The following is a 21,862-nucleotide window of genomic DNA, read 5'->3' on the forward strand; positions in this document are numbered from 1 at the left end:
TCATTTTATTTATATATACCTTCAAAATGTACTGTGCTTATCAGATAACAACAAAAAACATATTTTATTCAATTATTCTTGTAATGCATAGATGTATAGATTGCAATCTGACTACTATCTCAAAGGGTTCCAGCTCTGGCGAAACATTTTTCAAACTACCACCGCAGAGGTCTGTCAGGCTCCAACACGGAGGAGTCAATATCCTAACCATAAATTCCTTCAAAACGTATCTTGCTTATCTAAAAACAGCTGAAAGATTTTTTAATGTTTTATTTTTTAAATATTTTGTTTTATTTTTCTCGTAATGTAAAATGAGTTCCAAGCAACTTTGATATATTACTTGAGTAGATTGTTCACAGAAACTTAATTTTTTTTTAATCACGATCTTTACGATCCCTGTCAATAATTTCTTTTCTTATTTAAAATTTTAACTTTTTCTTTGCTGATAAACTCCTGTTATGTAATTTGAAAAAGTTTGGTTTCATAATTAAGTACAATCGATTAAAGAACCCCAAAGTTTCTTTAATTTATTTCAAAATAATGTTTCTCTTAATTGATTTTTGATGTATTTACCATACTAAAATGTTGAAAGTTTTTTTTTTAACTCAATAAAATGATACAGTGTTAAAATATAATTTTTATCGAAATTAATGAATGATTTTGAACCATTTTGATACAAATAACAGATATTACATTGAAAAATAAATTTAAATATTTCCTAGTTTTTTTTTAAATAATGTTTTTTTTTTGTTGCTCAAATTGTCACTCATACTTCTTAATTCAAAATTAATATTCAAAAATTAAATAATACATCTCTTGTGACGCAACGCCCTCACACTTTAAATTATATTTCAAGCATTTCTGATGATTATTTAAATTCCTTTATTTATTATTTAAAAATGCATCAAATTAATTATTAAGTGTATTATTTTACATTTTTTAACTAATAATGTAATGTTCATGTTAACAATTACTTAAATTTTTACTTCCCTGTGAAATAATGTTGGGTTTCAAGCAACTTTTGTATCACAGCTGAGTTAATCGATTAAAGTAACAATTAACCATAACAACTATCAATATGGAATACTTAATCATTAGCGTCTTTCAATTTAGTAGAGGTTTATCTTTTAAGAGAGGAAAACTCCAGTTTTAGTAATAGTGACAACCGTTTTAGTCCTATTCGATGAATTTAAAATCATTTTTTAGGTAGTTCACAGACATAACGCCAAAATACATATTGCTTTATCTGTGCTTGCTTTATCTGTGGATACCCAAAAGTGCTCACATTCACATTTAAATTTATTTATTAATTTTCTTAGGTCAATTTCTTTTGTGATGTTAAAGACGGTTCTTAATTTAATGAAAAAATTTGCTGAACAATATATTTGTAAAATCCATAAGGCTCCTTCTGCGAAGTTATTTGAAAAAACGTTACATAATCCACCTTTAGGAGGTTGATGCCTTCCTCTCATTTATAGAGTGATTGATCTCCTCTAACGTGATCGCAGCACCAGAGCTCCTAATATATTAACAGACTACCTACAGACTTTTTGTCAAGATTATACAGACACGGCCTTTGAGGAAAAAGGCATCCCTCTACACAGCTTTTTCGTGGCGATCAGACCCGACCAGTTGAGGTTATGTGAATTCAGACCATTTTTTAAACTGCTTGTAATTTAAGATAGGTAAGTCAGATCTTGAAAATTCTTACTTTACCTAAAAGGTCTTCTCATATGCTTTCTAAAAATTTATAACATGTGAGAGTTTCATGAAAAAACCACCCTTTTTACCATAATTTTAATTTAATATGAAACGGTTTTTTTTAACATGACTTTTTAAATGCATGATAAAACTGCATGAATTTAAATAGCAACTTTGGGGACGTTAAGACGGATCGATTAAAACCGTTCCGGCCAAAATCGGTTGAACCTGTGACGAGATATTCCAGTGACATTGATTTGGTACACATGTCTACATACAGCCAAACACACAGACATTTGCTCAGTTGGTGATTCTGAGTCGATATGTACAAATGAAGGTAGGTCTAGGAGGTCTAATTAAAAAGTTCATTTTCCGAGTGATTTTATAGCCTTTCCTCAGTAAGGTGAGGAAGGCAAAAATCATCACAAAAGTCTGTCGGGTTCCTTTATCGAGGAGATTGTTATCTGACTGCTTTTGCAAAGAACTCCAGCACAGATTGTTCATTTTTTTTTTATCTGACTACCATCGCAGAGGTCTGTCAGGCTCCAACACAGAGGAGACTTTTTTTCTGACTACCATCGCAGAGGTCTGTCAGGCTCCAACACAGAGGAGACTTTTTTTCTGACTACCATCGCAGAGGTCTGTCAGGCTCCAACACAGAGGAGACTTTTTTCTGACTACCATCGCAGAGGTCTGTCAGGCTCCAACACAGAGGAGACTTTTTTTCTGACTACCATCGCAGAGGTCTGTCAGGCTCCAACACAGAGGAGACTTTTTTTCTGACTACCATCGCAGAGGTCTGTCAGGCTCCAACACAGAGGAGACTTTTTTCTGACTACCATCGCAGAGGTCTGACAGGCTCCAACACAGAGGAGACTTTTTTTCTGACTACCATCGCAGAGGTCTGTCAGGCTCCAACACAGAGGAGACTTTTTTTCTGACTACCATCGCAGAGGTCTGTCAGGCTCCAACACAGAGGAGACTTTTTTCTGACTACCATCGCAGAGGTCTGTCAGGCTCCAACACAGAGGAGACTTTTTCTGACTACCATCGCAGAGGTCTGTCAGGCTCCAACACAGAGGAGACTTTTTTTCTGACTACCATCGCAGAGGTCTGTCAGGCTTCAACACAGAGGAGACTTTTTTTCTGACTACCATCGCAGAGGTTTGTCAGGCTCCAACAAAGAAGAGACTTCAAAATTAACTATGACTAATCAATTATAACGGCAAAAAAACGTTGCTCAAATCAAATTTCAAAGCAAAACAATGTTTGTCAATTTCTGCATAAATCTATAAAATTTTCATTAGAATTCTAAAACGCTAGTTTTCCATTTCCACAGCATCAAGCAACAATCTAATATTGCATCAAATTCACAGTAAAAATTTATCGTCAATAATAACAACAATCAAATCTTCATTCAAATGAGAACTAAACATTTTTCATCAACCATAAAATTAATAATCAAATTTTGCATCAACTTCAAAACAAATCATTGGTCATCAGTTACCATATAAACAATCGAATATTGCGTCAAATTTAAAACTCAAAATTGCCCACCATAAAATAACAATCAAATATTGCATGAAATTTAAAAACGAGTAAAAATACCGTTCTATAATAACAATACTCAAATTCAGAAAACAAATCTTGGCCTTCGATTGCCACAACAAAAAGCAAATCTACCATCATATTCAAAATAATACCTGGTTTTCGATTACCACAATATTAATCAAACCTCGTATCTTACTCGAAACAAAATATTGGTTTTCATTTATCGCAAAAATAAGCAAATTTGTCATCTTATCATAACAAAACATTGGTCTTTAATTCCCTCATCAACAATCAAATCTTTCAATCAAAATTAAACCTGTAAATTTTGTTATTTGTGATTTTATTGGACTTTGCATCAAGTCATTGCCACAACAAGCATATCTTTCATTAAATTTAAAACAAAACTAACAAGAAGCAAATATTTATCTTATTCAAAAATAAACATTGGTCTTCAATTACCAAAGTAACCAGCATCCAATCCAAAATAAAATAATGATCATGATCATCAATAATAACAACAATCCATAACAATCAAATTTTGCATCAAATTCAAAACATTGGTCGTCAATTATAATAACAACAATAAAATTCAAACAACAAATTTGATTTCAATTACCAAAACAATAACTAAATAAAAAACAAATTATGTACCTTCAATCGCAAACTAATCCTCCATTTTATTCATAAAGAATTAGGTCCAATTATAAACAAAATATTGATTTTCATCAATCACAAAAATAAGAAGAATAAAAATTGAAGTCTAATTCGTAACAAAACATTGGAGTTCAATTTCCACAACAACGATTAAACATTGCATCAAATTAAAAACAAAACATTGGTCGTCAATCAAAACAACAACAATCAAATCTAAAGCAAAAATGTGATTGTACAAAAACTATCAAATCTTGAGCAAATTATTTGCCTTCAAATTCCTGCATAAACTTAGAATAAAACATTGGATTTCAATTATCATAACGAAAAGCCAAACTTACTACTTCAAAACAAAACATTCGTTCCCAATATCACAACAACAAGCAAATCATTCATTAAATTCAAGACCGTCAATTATCGCAGATAGTTTTATGCCTTTTATCAATTTCAAATAACAAGTTCAAGCAAAAATCTACCTGTTTCAAAACACAGGCACAACAACAAAGCGAAATTTGGACCTGCTTCCTGGCAGGTAAACAAAACTGTTGGATTTCACAACACAACAATTCAAGCAAAACAAATGATCTTTCATGAATCAAAAAGGTTCGACTTACCGGACTGTGCCATTGTCGTGATCGGGGACTTTCTTTTATAATAAAAACACAGATATTTTGCAATCAACAAACAACACGTCTTATTCCACAGAAATTAACCACAAAACTGATTTGACAATCTTCATTCTCTCTTTCGCCGGCCGCGTGCATCTCGTTGTTTTCTCGCTCGTTGTTCTCTCTCGCAGCTCGCTAGCGCGCTCTCGCACTCAATCCACGATTAGCTAACAAGGCAATTTTCATGAAGGTGCGCACTTTTTGTTGCGCTCTTAACTCTTATTTATGAATTATATCAATCTTATAATAAATACTCATTTAATAATTTATTACATATTCAATCCTGCAACCCATAATCCCTACAACCCCTTTCACGCAAATCGAAGAGGGGTCGGGGCAACTGCTGTGTGAGTTGGCGGAGAATTACCCTTATATTTTAAGAGTTTTATTGGGGTAATTCTCTACCAACTCACACGAAATCGGGAAAAGTTGCCCCGACCCCTCTTCGATTTGCGTGAAACTTTGTCCTAAGGGGTAACTTTTGTCTCTGATCACGAATCCGAGGTCCGTTTTTTGATATCTCGTGACGGAGGGGTGGTACGACCCCTTCCATTTTTGAACATGCGAAAAAAGAGGTGTTTTTCAATAATTTGCAGCCTGAAACGGTGATGAGATAGAAATTTGGTGTCAAAGGGACTTTTATGTAAAATTAGACGCCCGATTTGATGGCGTACTCAGAATTCCGAAAAAACGTATTTTTCATCGAAAAAAACACTAAAAAAGTTTTAAAAATTCTCCCATTTTCCGTTACTCGACTGTAAAAAATTTTGGAACATGTCATTTTATGGGAAATTTAATGTACTTTTCGAATCTACATTGTCCCAGAAGGGTCATTTTTTCATTTAGAACAAAATTTTTCATTTTAAAATTTCGTGTTTTTTCTAACTTTGCAGTGTTATTTTTTAGAGTGTAACAATGTTCTACAAAGTTGTAGAGCAGACAATTACAAAAATTTTGATATATAGACATAAGGGGTTTGCTTATAAACATCACGAGTTATCGCGATTTTACGAAAAAAAGTTTTGAAAAAGTTGGTCGTCATCGAACATGGCCGTTCATGGTCACCCGCGACAGACACGGACGACGAAACAAAGAGAAACGCAAAAAGAAACTTTTTCAAAACTTTTTTTCGTAAAATCGCGATAACTCGTGATGTTTAATAGCAAACCCCTTATATCTATATATCAAAATTTTTGTAATTGTCTGCTCTACAACTTTGTAGAACATTGTTACACTCTAAAAAATAACCCTGCAAAGTTAGAAAAAACACGAAATTTTAAAATTAAAAATTTTGTTCTAATTGAAAAAATGACCCTTCTGGGACAATGTAGATTCGAAAAGTACATTAAATTTCCCATAAAATGACATGTTCCAAATTTTTTTACAGTCGAGTAACGGAAAATGGGAGAATTTTTAAAACTTTTTTAGTGTTTTTTTCGATGAAAAATACGTTTTTTCGGAATTCTGAGTACGCCATCAAATCGGGCGTCTAATTTTACATAAAAGTCCCTTTGACACCAAATTTCTATCTCATCACCGTTTCAGGCTGCAAATTATTGAAAAACACCTCTTTTTTCGCATGTTCAAAAATGGAAGGGGTCGTACCGTCCCGCCGTCACGAGATATCAAAAAACGGACCTCGGATTCGTGATCAGGGACAAAAGTTACCCCTTAGGACAAAGTTTCACGCAAATCGAAGAGGGGTCGGGGCAACTGCTGTGTGAGTTGGCGGAGAATTACCCTTATATTTTAAGAGTTTTATTGATTAATTTATTAATTTAGGTTTCTAAAGTATCCAAATTGATGTTTTTTGCTATTTTATTGGATTTTATAAAAGCTATGATGAAATCATACTCTGTTGAATTCTGTTTCCTACTCAAGGCTATCAGTAATAAATTTCACTGTAGCAAATTGCATCCTCAGCAAAAAAAAACACACTTTTGTGGAGGTTTCACTGCTGTCCAAACCAGTTGAGAAATCACACGAAAAAAGGTTACTAGTTGGTTATGAGTGCGGTGAGAAATTTATTTCCCAGGGCAGGCCCAATCGTGGCCAAATGTTCTTCACCTCAACATCTGCGCCGGCCGGTTGGCATCCAACCAACACCGACCGAGGTGAAAGGTCCATCCAACAGCAACAGCATTCTGAACCTATCCTCGTGGAATCCAGCCTGCATGAGAAACTTCCGAGCTGCGAATACATTTGGAGTGGAGTGGCCCGGTCCAGTTCGGGCTTGGGAAGGACTCGGGGACAGTTTTGCAGCATAAAAATAAATACGAAACCGAAATGCTTTATGACACTCGACAGCTGCGCCATCCAAGTGGATAACAAAGCTTGTGCGGGGGGTTCTTGACTCTCCTGGACAACTTTTCATTTTTTTCCTACCCATTTCCACCATCCTCCCACGTGTAGCAACCAAACTGCAAAGTCTTGTCTTCGTCTGGTGAAAGGTGTAAGGGGACCAGGAATCCTCTGCTTGGAACCGAAAACAAATCGAATAAATATACATTGTACACCCCAGGCTAGGGAAAGGCTAAGGGATGGACGAGCGCCACACACTTCGTACGTGACCAATGTGCTGGAAAATGAAATATTATACGATATAATATCGAAGGATGTCGAGTTGCCAATTGGAAGAGTGGAATGCCAAAAACTTGTTGTTCCCTGGTCATCAGTGCAGGGCTTTCGACACGATACAGCTAGGAAGAGGGTCTTGGATCTTTTTGTGGTGTATTTTCAGGAGGACAGTTCAAGGGTCAATTGATATTTAATAGAGGGCACTACGTCGCAGGTTGATTTAAGTGCGTCGTTTTTGCTTTTCTGATTTTTTTAATAATTATTACAGTTGATTGGAAACAATTTGAACACGAAACACGAACTTTGATTGTTTCTAGTTGTATTATTTTCTACAAATAAAATCCTCAGCACTTAAGAAAATTAGTTTTAGTTGCAGTTTGAAATTATTTTAAATACACCCAGAGCAGTCTTCAATTGTCAAATAAGTGTATACCGTACATCCAACTCTCGACATCTATCGGACATCAATTTCGATGTCCGGAAGCAATGCATTTCTGTTCAGTTTTTTTTTGTATTCTGCATCCATCGATGAAAGCAATTTTTCAAATTATCAACGGCCATTTCACAAAAAAAAGCTCATTCACCCATCACTCACATCAAGAAGGACCGTTGAAAAGACCACCACCACCGCGTTCCACGTCATTTGCCAATGTCATTTCAAAATTCATATGCAGCACTTTTAATTAATTCCCCTTGCACGAGGACCGGGGGTTGCTTTCCTTTGCCAATCAAAGTGTAGGCCTTCGGACAGTTGGGCCACCCTCTCCGCCGTTGATTTTCCATCACGAGCCCATTCTTTCGATTTTAATAAACTTTGTTGACAAAACTAGATTGACGTTGATGAAAAACAGCCTGGGTACGCTTTTTTGCTGCACGTGTCGGTATAGGGTGACAGGAAAATAAAAAAAAAGAACCATTTATTCAAAATTCTCTAGGTATGATTGGAATGGGTAAACCGAATTACAAGAGCTTTCAGATAAAACTAAGAACGTACGAAAAATTCAAAACTGTAAAATAAAGCTGATTGGTCACATCACCTACCAAATTAAATCGTGTCATCATACCCAGCCAACTAACCTAGCAATTCTCACGTGAAACTTTGCCAGGGGACTATCCATAAACCACGTGGAAATCTCAAACACCCCCCCCCCCCTTCGTGGACAATTGTCCATACAAAAAAAATATATATGGAGCGTGGACAATCGCCATACCCCTACCTAAAGTGTCCACGTGGTTTATGGATGGTTCCCAAAAACGCAGTCGATTTAGCGGGTTTCATCACTCAAGTATCGGACTAATATTCCTAACCCTCTTCAGCCGGCGGCGCCAATATTGATAAGCAAATCTTCGGAGCAATTCTAGAAGGTCCTGGTCAATAACGGAGCAGCACAAGGGTAGACGCTATGCAAATTTTCTAGTTATGGCTGGTTCTATAGCATTCTAATACTGTTAGAGTACACTGTAAACTGATGGAACTTACGAAACAAAAATACTTGAACAGCACTCTATTTATTTTCAGAGGAGTAAACTTGAAAAAAAAACGATCACAAATTTTAATACTAGTCAATCGTTCAGCAAACTTTTTCTTAAATTATGCTGAATCTTTAAGGACTTTTCATGATTTCGTATGAGTTGACGGAGAATTATTTGGTTTAGATCTCAGGTTAGTTTTCAAAAGGACACAAGAACCATCGTTAACTATTTTCCTGTAGAAAACGAAATTTATTCTTTTTGTGTTTGGAAAATTTCATGAACAACAGTTCAAAACCTGAAAATATGTCAAGCAATTTGACATAGCGTCCATTTGAAAAATGGTTACCCTATTGCCATACAATGTCATGCGGAAAAAGTATCGACAGTTCTTCAATCCTTCTGTACATTCTGTTGAATCTGTGGGATAAGGCAATGTTTGCAGACGACAGGAATGTGGGAGAAGTGAGTTAATTAAATGTTTTTTTTTTCGTTGAAAATGGTGACAAGGCTTTGATCAACCATAATTACTGAAACAGGAAGTTTAATTTTATTTTTGACTCTTCTGACTAACGCATTTGTTCTAAGTTTTTCAACTGTAATATTAACGGATTTAGAAACTAGAAGAAAATTGTTCATTCTTGCGACTCTCATACACGGAACAAAATCCGGCCGGCGGATTCGGAAAAATATTGCGATGAATCCGCAAACAGTGCTCGTTTCCGAATTCATCGAGAATTCTTTCAATATTGGAAAAATTGTTTTCGATATTGAAAAAAAATGTTTCCGAAATCGCAAACATCATGTTTGCGGTCCTTTTGTCTGTGCAGCCTGCCGCAGCCAATGCGTTACGCTGTCAGATTTAGCTGTTTGCGGTGCGCACTTGGGCAGGCAAAACATAAACAAACGAGAAAAAAACATTCGTGAAGGTGCCACATTTCCGCGGGGACAATATTTTGGCCAAAAATTGATCAAGAATTGGTAAGTTAAATTAGTTCGTATTAATTATTGAAATTTACATTCGCATTCTTTCTTGCAGATCAAAAAGTATCAACTACACCGGCAGAGCAGCGGGCGGACAATTTGTGCTGTTGAAGGCGAGAATTGGCCACCTTTCTGGACAAGTGGACGAGCCAGTCAGCTGAAAAGGATTTTTCGCACGTCACGCCTGAGTAATCCGCTTCAAAGCTGCTCAGCAACGACTAGACAGACTTCCGGCAAGGATACCTGCACCTGCTTTGGCGGCTATTTTATAATCACAACAACGCGAAGTTGATACGGCATTGGTCGCGCTCCAGCTGTGTACCTTTGTGTTGTGGTGACCCGGAATTTCGGTTGTTCTTTGGCGTGCGATACGTTTCTCCCGGCGCCTCCGCTCTTGAGTTTGGCCTGGCGTGTTGGAACCAGATTTGTACTCCATGCGCGTCACCGGTGCATCTCCGCGAGCGTCTGGACCATCTGGACAATCTTGCCGCGTCGTGTGTTTGCTACAGCTGGCGGTGCTCAAGATCGCCCTCCTCAACGTTTTATACAAGGCGAGCCTAGCGTCGCGCCAAGCCTACACTCTTGGGACGCTCGTTGGACAGGTTGCCAATCGGTGTATGTGTACGGGATTCGCGAGATGCCGAGTTTTTCCGTCTGACCTTGTGCCCTCTAAGTGATCCTCCCCGTTTGCGAGGTCCTTCAGATACAACTCTGGGAGCTGCTGGTGGCGGTCTGAGGTGCTCGTCGTGTAAAACTTGCAGTTCGCGTGTTGCAAACGATTCGGAGATGCGATCGAGTAAGGCTCAGCACTCGTTGGGTGTTTGCTGTGCAGGCATCTGTAAACTACATTTGGTGGGAAGAATGATTTGGATCTGATCGATTAGTAAGTTCTGTTTTTACCTACCTGCTGAAAGAATGTATGGATGTTACAGCAATTTCCCTCCCGGTTAGGGAATTCTTCTCTGCTCTTCTTTTACAATTTCCACAAAAAATCAGAACAAGAAAACTACTGCTTAAAGTATACATTTTCATTGAAACCCCATGTAAAAGCGTTACATTTCAAAGTATTTATAAAGTTTAGTTGAAATAATCTATTTACAATCACAAATCGTAAAAAAGACGCACACAAAACTGTAAAAATACAAATCAACTTAAATTTTGCGCAGGCTCATCTCGAGGGTACTTTTGAATTCTTGAATATTCAATTTTAAATTTTTGGATTGTGGAGTTTTATTAATCATTACATTTCTCGCATACTTTTCCAAACGGTTTTATGTACATAGGAAACCCATGGTTGTTTTGAAAAAGTACTCTAGATCAACGAATTTTAAAATTCTAAAAGTCTAAAATTTTAAAATTCAAACATTCTTGAATTCGAAAATTCCAAAAAAGGAGATTCTAAAATTCTAAAATTCTAAAATTGGGTTGTTTTGAAAAAGTACTCTAGATCAACGAATTTTAAAATTCTAAAAGTCTAAAATTTTAAAATTCAAACATTCTTGAATTCGAAAATTCCAAAAAAGGAGATTCTAAAATTCTAAAATTCTAAAATTCTAAAATTCTAAAATTCTAAAATTCTAAAATTCTAAAATTCTAAAATTCTAAAATTCTAAAATTCTAAAATTCTAAAATTCTAAAATTCTAAAATTCTAAAATTCTAAGATTCTAAAATTCTAAAATTCTAAAATTCTAAAATTCTAAAGTTCTAAAGTTCTAAAATTCTAAAATTCTAAAATTCTAAAATTCTAAAATTCTAAAATTCTAAAATTCTAAAATTCTAAAATTCTAAAATTCTAAAATTCTAAAATTCTAAAATTCTAAAATTCTAAAATTCTAAAATTCTAAAATTCTAAAATTCTTAAATCTTAACTTTTGAATTTTTGAGTTTTTGAATTTTTGAATTTTTGAATTTTTGAATTTTTAAAATTTTTGAATTTTTGAATTTTTGAATTTTTGAATTTTTGAATTTTTGAATTTTTGAATTTTTGAATTTTTGAATTTTTGAATTTTTGAATTTTTGAATTTTTGAATTTTTGAATTTTTGAATTTTTGAATTTTTGAATTTTTGAATTTTTGAATTTTTGAATTTTTGAATTTTTGAATTTTTGAATTTTTGAATTTTTGAATTTTTAAATTTTTGAATTTTTGAATTTTTGAATTTTTGAATTTTTGAATTTTTGAATTTTTGAATTTTTGAATTTTTGAATTTTTGAATTTTTGAATTTTTGAATTTTTGAATTTTTGAATTTTTGAATTTTTGAATTTTTGAATTTTTGAATTTTTGAATTTTTGAATTTTTGAATTTTTAAATTTTTGAATTTTTGAATTTTTGAATTTTTGAATTTTTGAATTTTTGAATTTTTGAATTTTTGAATTTTTGAATTTTTGAATTTTTGAATTTTTGAATTTTTGAATTTTTGAATTTTTGAATTTTTGAATTTTTGAATTTTTAAATTTTTGAATTTTTGAATTTTTGAATTTTTGAATTTTCGAATTTTTGAATTTTTGACATTTTGAATTTTCGAATTTTTTAATTTTTGACATTTTGAATTTTTGAATTTTTGAATTTTTGAATTTTTGAATTTTTGAATTTTTGAATTTTTGAATTTTTGAATTTTTGAATTTTTGAATTTCCGGATTTTTTTTTTATACTTTTGAACTTTTGGATCTGTATTATATTGAAGTTTTGAAATTTATTTTGTTTTTTAAATGTTTTTTTCAAGAGTCAAGAGACGATGATTAAAACTTAATTTTATGTTTTCTTTCGCAGTTCCAACATTGAAGCGTGGGTTCGACAAACACCTCGACAGACCCAACAGCTAGCGGAGATTCTGTCATGCCACGGCGTCCAAACTGGGGCTCGTTCCAGGCGGACGGTCCCCTAGCGGAGGCCGCTCCGCTCAAGTTGATCCTCAAGGTGAAAATCGGAAATGGAATCACGATCGTGGCGCAATGCTTGGGCACCTTCGTTGCTCTTGTGTGGAGTCACTTGGGATCCGGCATGAACCTGAGTCCGCACCAGGACCTTTCCCGAAGGCGCGTAGAGGAAAAGAGCCAAAATCTCCAGGACGAGGAGAACTTCCGGCGTGCCAGCTCGGAACTGAGTCTAAAATAGGACGCGGAAATCATCTAGATCGCCGGCCCAAGCACGCTAGCATCACCTCTATCCAAGCATATTAGCATCACCTCTATCCGAGTGGCCCCGCCGCCGACGTCACTCGCCCACTCTGTTGCACAAAACGTCAAACGCTGACATCAACCGTGCATCAACGAGTGCACTGCGGAAACGCCTCCTCCTTCTCCTAAAGCAACTTGTCAACGGCGACGACGGCGCCCAGCAGTACCCAGCTGCACCACGGACATCGAGGCCAGATCGGATTTATCGCTTCGTTCGAATCGTCACCACTTTTGATTCTGTTTTGATATGAACAAATAAATAAAATTTAAATGAACTCTTTTTCTTCTTATTTCTATCGAAATTTCGAGCAGCAACGGTCAATTCAAAAAGGTAAATATTGAAGTGGCTGCGTTCTGCGTGCTTTTGGCGGGGTATGTTACTGCGTTACGTTTGCGATATCGGAAATAATCGTTTGCGATATTGGAAGCAATGTTTCCTGCTGACGGGTGGAAACCGAGATTTGCGATTTTAAGAGCAAATCGAAAGCAAAGTTTCCGATTCCGCAAACCGGATTTTGTTCCGTGTAGCATTCAAGCATAGATTCCTGGTTGTTTAAATTATTCACAACCAGCTGGAATTTTACATTAAGAAGATTGACGAAATGATTTCAGGCTCTTTTCTACAAAAAAGCTAAAAAAAATGCATTCAATTTAAGCTTTAAAAACCTGCAAAAACGTTAACAGCATATTTCCCCCCCAAAACGCGTCCCAAAACTTTTATTGACTGTTTCCCGCGCACCAGCACCGTCTAAAAAAAATGTTCATCAAATTCTATTTCAAACTATTTGCGAGCAAAAGCTGCTCCGGTGGGGAGTTGGTGGAGTAGTAAAAACGCAAAGCATACACGGATAGAAATCCTGTCCGGGAAATCGACAACTTTGTTCTCGATTCGTTCTGAGATTCGTTTCAGAATGTTGTCGACCAGTCGTCCGGTAACATTTGCAACAAAATCGAGAACAATGTTGTCGATCTTGAGTCGTCACGGTTGGTGACGCCTGGCAAAACAAAAAGCACGCAGCCATCCCGAACGGTTTTATCGGTTTTTGAATTGACCGTTGGTTTTGGTTTTTGAATTGACCGTTGAATATTTCTTTAGGTTCAGTAAAACAGTTTATTCGTTTTTTTTTATTTATTGAGGCAAAAAATACATCATTAATCAAAAAACTAATCTTTGTGTGTGTGTGTGTGTGTGTGTGTGTGTGTGTGTGTGTGTGTTTGTTTGAAATATGGGAATACACGAAATTAGTGTTTTGACAATCAGGAAATATGGGAATATGGGGATTAAAGAATGTGGAGTTTTTGGGATTTTCTGAATCTGGGAATCCCGGCAATTCGTGATTTTAGGAACTTGGTATTATGTTATTTTAGAAATTTGGGAATATCGGAATTAGAAAATTTAGGAATTCAAGAACCTGATAATGTAGGATTTTGAGATTTAGGAATTAAGGAATTAAGGAATTTTAATTTAATAATTTAGGAATTTTGGAATTTAGAAATTTAAGAATTTGTGAATTTGGGAATTTAGGAATTTAGGAATTTAAGAATTTGGGAATTTGGGATTTTGGGAATTTAGGAATTTGGGATTTTGGGAATTTGGGAATTTGGGAATTTGGGAATTTGGGAATTTGGGAATTTGGGAATTTAGGAATTAAGGAATTTAGGAATTTGCGATTTTGGGAATCTGAAATTTGGGCATTTGGGAATTTGGAAATTAAGGAATTTAAGAATTTGGGAATTTGGGATTTTGGGAATTTAGGAATTAGGGAATTTGGGAATTTAGGAATTTAGGCATTCAGGAATTAAGGAATTTAGGAATTTGAGAACTTAGGAATTTAGGAATTTGGGAATTTGAAATTTGGGAACTTGGAAATTTAGGAATTTAGGAATTTAAGAATTTGGGATTTTGGGAATTTGAGAATTTGAGAATTTGGGAATTTAAGAATTTGTGAATTTAAGAATTTAGGAATTTGAGAATTTAGGAATTTGGGAATTGAAGAATTTGGGGATTTGGGAATTTTGAATTTTAGGAATTTAGGAATTTAGGAATTTAGGAATTCAGGAATTTAGGAATTTAGGAATTTAAGAATTTAGGAATTTGGGAATTTGAGAATTTGAAATTTGGGCATTTGAGAATTTGGAAATTTAGGAATTTAGGAATTTAGGAATTTAAGAATTTGGGATTTTGGGAATTTAGGAATTTGGGAATTTGAGAATTTGAGAATTTGGGAATTTAAGAATTTGGGAATTTGAGAATTTAGGAATTTGAGAATTTAGGAATTTGAGAATTTAGGAATTTCAGTATTTAGGCATTTAGGAATTTAGGAATTTTGGAAATTTGCAATTTAGGAATTTGGGAATTTTGGAATTTAGGAATTTCGGAATTTTGGAATTTTGGAATTTAGGAATTTGGGAATTTGGGAATTGAAGAATTTGGGGATTTGGGAATTTGAAATTTTAGGAATTTAGGAATTTAGGAATTTGAGAATTTAGAAATTTAGGAATTTGGGAACTTGAGAATTTGAAATTTGGGCATTTGGGAATTTGGAAATTTAGGATTTTAAGAATTTAGGAATTTAGGAATTTAAGAATTTGGGAATTTGGGAATTTGGAATTTTGGGAATTTTGGGAATTTTGGGAATTTTGGAAATTGGGAATTTGGGAATTTGGGAATTTATGAATTTGGGAATTTGAGAATTTATTAATTTGGGAATAAAGGAATTTAGGAATAAAGGAATATAAGAATTTAGGAATTTAAGAATTTAGGAGTTTAGGAATTTAGGAATTTAGGAATTTAGGAATTTAAGATTTTAGGAATTTGAGAATTTAGGAATTTAGGAATTGAAGAATTTGGGGATTTGGGAATTTGGGGATTGGGGGATTTGGGAATTTGGTAATTTAGGAATTTGAGAATTAAAGGAATTTGGAAATTCGGGAATTTAGAAATTTAGGAATTTAAAATTTAGGAATTTGAAAATTTGAGAATTAAGGAATTAGTGAATTTAGGAATTTGTGAATTTGTGAAATTGGGAATTTGGAGACTTAAGAATTTGGAAATTTGGGAATTTGAAAATTTGTGAATTTGGGAACTTAAGAATTTGGGATTTTGGGAATTTGGAAATTTGAGAATTTGGGAATTTGAGAATTTAGGAATTTGACAATTTAGGAATTTAGGAATTTCGGTATTTAGGAATTAAGGAATTTGAGAATTTAGGGATTTGGGAATTAAGGAATTTGTGAATTTGGAAATTTGGGAATTTAAGAATTCGGGAATTGGAGAATTTGGGAATTTAAGAATTTGGGTATTTTAATTTTAGAATTTTAGAATTTTAGAATTTTAGAATTTTAGAATTTTAGAATTTTAGAATTTTAGAATTTTAGAATTTTAGAATTTTAGAATTTTAGAATTTTAGAATTTTAGAATTTTAGAATTTTAGAATTTTAGAATTTTAGAATTTTAGAATTTTAGAATTTTAGAATTTTAGAATTTTAGAATTTTAGAATTTTAGAATTTTAGAATTTTAGAATTTTAGAATTTTAGAATTCTAGAATTTTAGAATTTTAGAATTTTAGAATTTTAGAATTTTAGAATTTTAGAATTTTAGAATTTTAGAATTTCAGAATTTTAGAATTTTAGAATTTTAGAATTTTAGAATTTTAGAATTTAAGAATTTTAGAATTTTAGAATTTTAGAATTTTAGAATTTTAGAATTTTAGAATTTTAGAATTTTAGAGTTTTAGAATTTTAGAATTTTAGAATTTTAGAATTTTAGAATTTTAGAATTTTAGAATTTTAGAATTTTAGAATTTTAGAATTTTAGAATTTTAGAATTTTAGAATTTTAGAATTTTAGAATTTTAGAATTTTAGAATTTTAGAATTTTAGAATTTTAGAATTTTAGAATTTTAGAATTTTAGAATTTTAGAATTTTAGAATTTTAGAATTTTAGAATTTTAGAATTTTAGAATTTTAGAATTTTAAAATTTTAGAATTTTAGAATTTTTAAATTTAATTTTTTTTTTGAGTTTTTAAATTTTTAAATTTTTGATTTTTTGAATTTTGAAATTTTGGATTTTTTGAATTTTGGAATTTTTTAATTTTGGAATTTTTGAAATTTTGAATTTTAGAATTTAATAAGTTCGGAATTCCAGAATTGTAGAATCCAAGAATTTGAAATTTTTGAATTGTTGAATTTAAGAATCCAAGAATTTTGAATTTTTAAATTGTAGAATTTTAGAATATTGGAATTGTTGAATTTGGAATTTCAGAATTTATTAAATTTGAAATTTTAGAATCTCAGAATATTGAATTTTTGAATTTTAGACTTAAGAATCCTAGAATTTTAGAATTGAAGGTCTTGAGTGTTTTGAAAATTTAGAAATTTAGATTTTTAGAATTTTTTAAATTAGAATTGTAGAATTAAAGAATGTTTGATTACAGTTTTGTGGTGGTAGTGTGTGAGTGTGGGTATTTTAGAATTTTAGAATTTTAGAATTTTTAAATTTAATTTTTTTTGAGTTTTTAAATTTTTAAATTTTTGATTTTTTGAATTTTGAAATTTTGGATTTTTTGAATTTTGGAATTTTTTAATTTTGGAATTTTTGAAATTTTTAATTTTAGAATTTAATAAGTTCGAAATTCCAGAATTGTAGAATCCAAGAATTTGAAATTTTTGAATTGTTGAATTTTAGAATCCAAGAATTTTGAATTTTTAAACTGTAGAATTTTAGAATATTGGAATTGTTGAATTTGGAATTTCAGAATTTAATAAATTTGAAATTTTAGAATCTCAGAAAATTGAATTTTTGAATTTTAGACTTAAGAATCCTAGAATTTTAGAATTGAAGGTCTTGAGTGTTTTGAAAATTTAGAAATTTAGAATTTTTTAAATTAGTATTGTAGAGTTAAAGAATGTTTGATTACAGTTTTGTGGTGGTAGAGTGTAATGTAGTGTGTGAGTGTGGGTATTCAGCGCCTTCTGCACGACCGATTGTTCATTAAAATCTTACCAAGTTTCTGAGGGTATCAACGTTGATGATTTGCCCCCGCTGGACAACATCTTTCTCTCGGTGGCCCTGGAGGAGGAGGAGGAGGAGGAGGAGGAGGAGGAGGAGGAGGAGGAGGAGGAGGAGGAGGAGGAGGAGGAGGAGGAGGAGGAGGAGGAGGAGGAGGAGGAGGAGGAGGAGGAGGAGGAGGAGGAGGAGGAGGAGGAGGAGGAGGAGGAGGAGGAGGAGGAGGAGGAGGGGAGGAGGAGGAGGAGGAGGAGGAGGAGGAGGAGGAGGAGGAGGAGGAGGAGGAGGAGGAGGAGGAGGAGGAGGAGGAGGAGGAGGGGGATTGGGGGAGGAGGAGGAGGAGGAGGAGGATTGGGGGAGAAGGAGGAGGAGGAGGAGGAGGAGGAGGAGGAGGAGGAGGAGGAGGAGGAGGAGGAGGAGGAGGAGGAGGATGAGGAGGAGGAGGAGGAGGAGGAGGAGGAGGAGGAGGAGGTGTCCAGCTGCCAACACCGCCAACAAAGTCGTTCCGGCCTACCGGGTCGAGCTTAAAAGTGCTTTCGGAAGTGGAGAAATCACCTGTCCGGGAGAAGTCAAAGGTCGATCCGCACTACCGGCGGCAGCTGATTATTTCTTCCCGCTTGACAACATCTTCTTCCTCGCTGGCCGTGGAGCAGGTTCCGGCGATGCAATCATTCCGCTGTCCGCCTTCTCGAGTGTGGCCATTGCCACCGGTTCCGTCTTTTATTCCAAAACTGAACCTTTACCGCTCCTTTCGATCACTGTTGTCCGAATCGACGCTGGCGGTGCGGGTTGACCTTTCACTTCTCCCGGACAGGTGATTTCTCCACTTCCGAAAGCACTTTTCAGCTCGACCCGGTTGGCCGGAACGACTTTGTTGGCGGTGTTAGCAGCTGGACACTGGGCAGCAGTTGTTGCTGCTTTTATTTAGCACAGTACTTCACATTTTAAAAACACCGTCGAAACGGAACCAGTTAAAATCTGGCCACCGGGAACTTCTCCGGCTCTCCGGTTACTTCACCCGAAAACTAAAAAAAAAAAACATTGTATAAACAAACTGTCACGAGAGCTTGGTTGACGTTTTGAATTAGGCTGCGTTTTGACAGTAGTTACGCTTCGCAAAAGTGAGACGGAAAAAGTTGCGTTTTCGAACACAAAAGTTTTCGAAATCGTTGAAAATGTTTTCATTTTTGAAAACATTGTAAACGAAATCGAAAACAATCGATGTTATCGATTTTAAAACAATTTGTTGACGGTTTTTCGGACAGGATTTCTATCCGTGTACAGCAAACAAAAGCTCATCGCCCACCAAAGCTGTGCAGCGCGAAAGCGCCCAAACTGCAATTTTGCCCAACTTCAATAACATGACTATTACTTTAGTACGGGGTGGGAGGAAAAAAAAACTATTCAAAGGGAAAATTTTTGTAAATAAATTGAAATTAAATTGCATTCGGCGCTCCTGCTGACGCTGCTGTTCCCAGCAATCACTTGCCGGTGCCAGTGGAACGGTGTAATATTTAGATTTTTTTGTTGCTGCTTTTAGACCTTTTTAGCAACGGAATAGAATTTATTTTTCTATACTAAGGGGAAATGGCCTGCAGTGAATTCTATGGCAACTGCAGTTTCCTCCCGAGCTTGTGTCAACTTATTCAGAACCACTCAGGGACGTTATTATTCAACCAGAGCAACGAGTTTTTTTTTCAAACCATCGGAACTGACTCTAACACCATGATGACAAACTCAAACATGTTTTTGTTGATGCACTGCACAAATAAAAGCATGCCAACAAATGAAACATTCGCGGTATAATAACAAACTAATCTTTCATGTGGTGGTGTGATGAGTTTCTGGAAATGGAATTGCTATGGAATGTGTCAGGTGAGTTAAGTCTTATTTGAGTGCGTTTTGCAACTTTTGTGTGTGTGTTTTTTTTATGATGAACAAATCCAATTAGTTATTATTTACGTTTACGCAAATTGACCTTTCTTTGCCTTTTTTATTGTAATTAAATTTTGTCAATGCATTATATATGTCAAAAGAAGCCATCTTATTAAATAACTAATTGAATTTCCATTCCAAAACTCCATGCAATTTTTCGGGCTGGTAAAAAAAATGGGCAAGTTTATGCAACAAGCTGCAAAAAGAAGGTTTTTTCAGCACGAGTCGTATATTTACCCAAAGAGGTTTACGAGTGCTGAAAAACAAAAACAAGTACCGTCAGTGGGGGTGACATTGGGACTGAGGGGTGAGATTGGGTCAAAATTATTTTTAACGGATTTCATTTCTCAGGTTCTTCTCAATGAAACTGAATTCTTTTAAAAGGGTTGTGTAGGAGACCCCTTAAGATGACTTCGCTGAAAAAATTTCGTTCCTAGAACAAATCCTGTTATTTTGGCAGCTGTCTAAATTTAAGGTACGTTTTTGGCCAAAAATGACCTCTCGAAAAATAATTTTTCTAATATTTTTGTTAGCTTTGCTCGAAAACTACCCAAATGTTTGAAAATCTCCACTTCAAACATTGTAGCATGTCAATACGATTCCCTCGAACAAGAAACACTGTTGAATGACTTGTTTTTACCATATCGTTGTATTTGAGCATCATTTAAGTTTCATTTGACCCAATGTCATCCCCTCTAAGGGGTGAGATTGGGTAAATTTTCAAACTATTGGCATTTAAAGTAGTGTTCATAAAAATCCACCATATTTTGGGAAAATGTTAGTAAACTAACTGAGAACAAATCTACGTTGAAAGATTTGTGATGTTATTTAAATTGTTTTTGTTATTAAGAAATTACGAGGTATTGCAAAGAGTAGCTTAGATCACTTTTTGTAATTCTTAAAAACGCTTTTTGAATGGAATTGTATGTCAAACATTCATGGGTTAGGTAAATTCACCGTTCAAAACAAAAAATATTGAAAAATGTTATTTTTGGATACTACGGCTGAAAAGTTCCTTTTTTCAGTATTGAAAGGTATTTACATTCTGTTATTTTTTCATAGAGAAAAGTAGTCCGTTTCGTCACTCGAGAATGACAGGAAAAGTAAGTTAGTTTCAAGACGGAATTGCCAATATATTATTTGTGATAGAGTTTAGTATTGGGAAGAATTTTCCGGGAAAAAATCATAGAAATCGTAAGCTTAACATTGTAAAACCATGCTGGAAAAAAATGAGCAGCGTAGGATATAAACAACTAACATTATTTGCACAACTTTAAAATGTTGTGTTTTGTTCTTATTTTAATAGGGACGTGGTGTTACATCGTGCTGCCATCTGGTTTTTTTTCAAGTGCAAGAGTGGAAAAATGCTGAGTCATCGTCTAAAAATAAACGGCGTCCTATCTCGCCCAGCTTAATAAAGTCGATAAAGTAGTCGGTTTCGATGGAGAAAAAGTAGAAACTTGGTCTAAAAATATCGACGCCATCTCCCTATTGATCTTTCAATATGATTTTTGGACAATATTAAAAGTTTTTTTTTTAATTAAATATTTCTTTATTGAACTTTCTTATAATAATTACATTTCTTTTACATGCTAAGTGGTATGGCCTAATGCTCTTCATCTTTGTTGTATTTTTCGTTTTATTATTAACTGTTCACATTTATTTTATTTACTTCAAATTGTTTTACATTATTGCATTGAATCGAATACATTTGGGTAAAAAAAAATCACTTTAACAACTAATCCTAACTTAAAACTAATAAAAAATAAATTCATTGAAATATTCAAAATAACCAGAACGAGTAAACTACGAACTGATTTTTGAGATAAATGCTCCAAGCGTTCTTACTTGATCCTGGCGAGTTTTGCAACCACCCAGTGTTGTTGTCATCTCGATGAAAATGTTCAAAAGTTCTTGTGGTGAAAACAGGTCACTACTGCCTTCACCCGTTGATGTTGGTTGGTTTTCCCTCGGTTGCTGACTGAAGCCTGGAGGTGTTGTATTCTCTGCAACTCTTTGCCGCTGATTCAACGGCAATGGCTGCCGATTTGGAACCACTCGAGCAGATCCCGCTCCTGGTGACGCCAAAGCAGGAAAATCCACGTTCGTGAAAGTTGGTGGTGTTTTGCGACGATTTGG

The 21,862-nt window shown here is 34.4% G+C and overlaps 1 protein-coding gene across 1 annotated transcript; it reads left to right on the forward strand.

The window, feature by feature from the left end:
• Window positions 1-9,549: 9,549 nt before the first annotated feature.
• Window positions 9,550-12,963, forward strand: LOC128093598 (protein serrate-like). Its single transcript, XM_052711039.1, has 2 exons — window positions 9,550-10,485; window positions 12,373-12,963. Exon 2 carries the CDS (start codon window positions 12,439-12,441, stop codon window positions 12,715-12,717), a length of 279 nt encoding a protein of 92 aa, XP_052566999.1. The 5' UTR covers window positions 9,550-10,485; window positions 12,373-12,438; the 3' UTR covers window positions 12,718-12,963.
• The last annotated feature ends 8,899 nt before the right edge of the window (window positions 12,964-21,862 follow it).

The sequence above is a fragment of the Culex pipiens genome, chromosome 3 (genome assembly GCF_016801865.2).
Source record: "Culex pipiens pallens isolate TS chromosome 3, TS_CPP_V2, whole genome shotgun sequence".
NCBI classification, from domain to species: Eukaryota; Metazoa; Arthropoda; class Insecta; order Diptera; family Culicidae; genus Culex; species Culex pipiens.

Coding starts and splice junctions, on each gene's coding strand:
- LOC128093598 (XM_052711039.1), top strand. CDS start 12,439: ATGCCACGGCGTCCAAACTGGGGCTCGTTCCAGGCGGACGGTCCCCTA.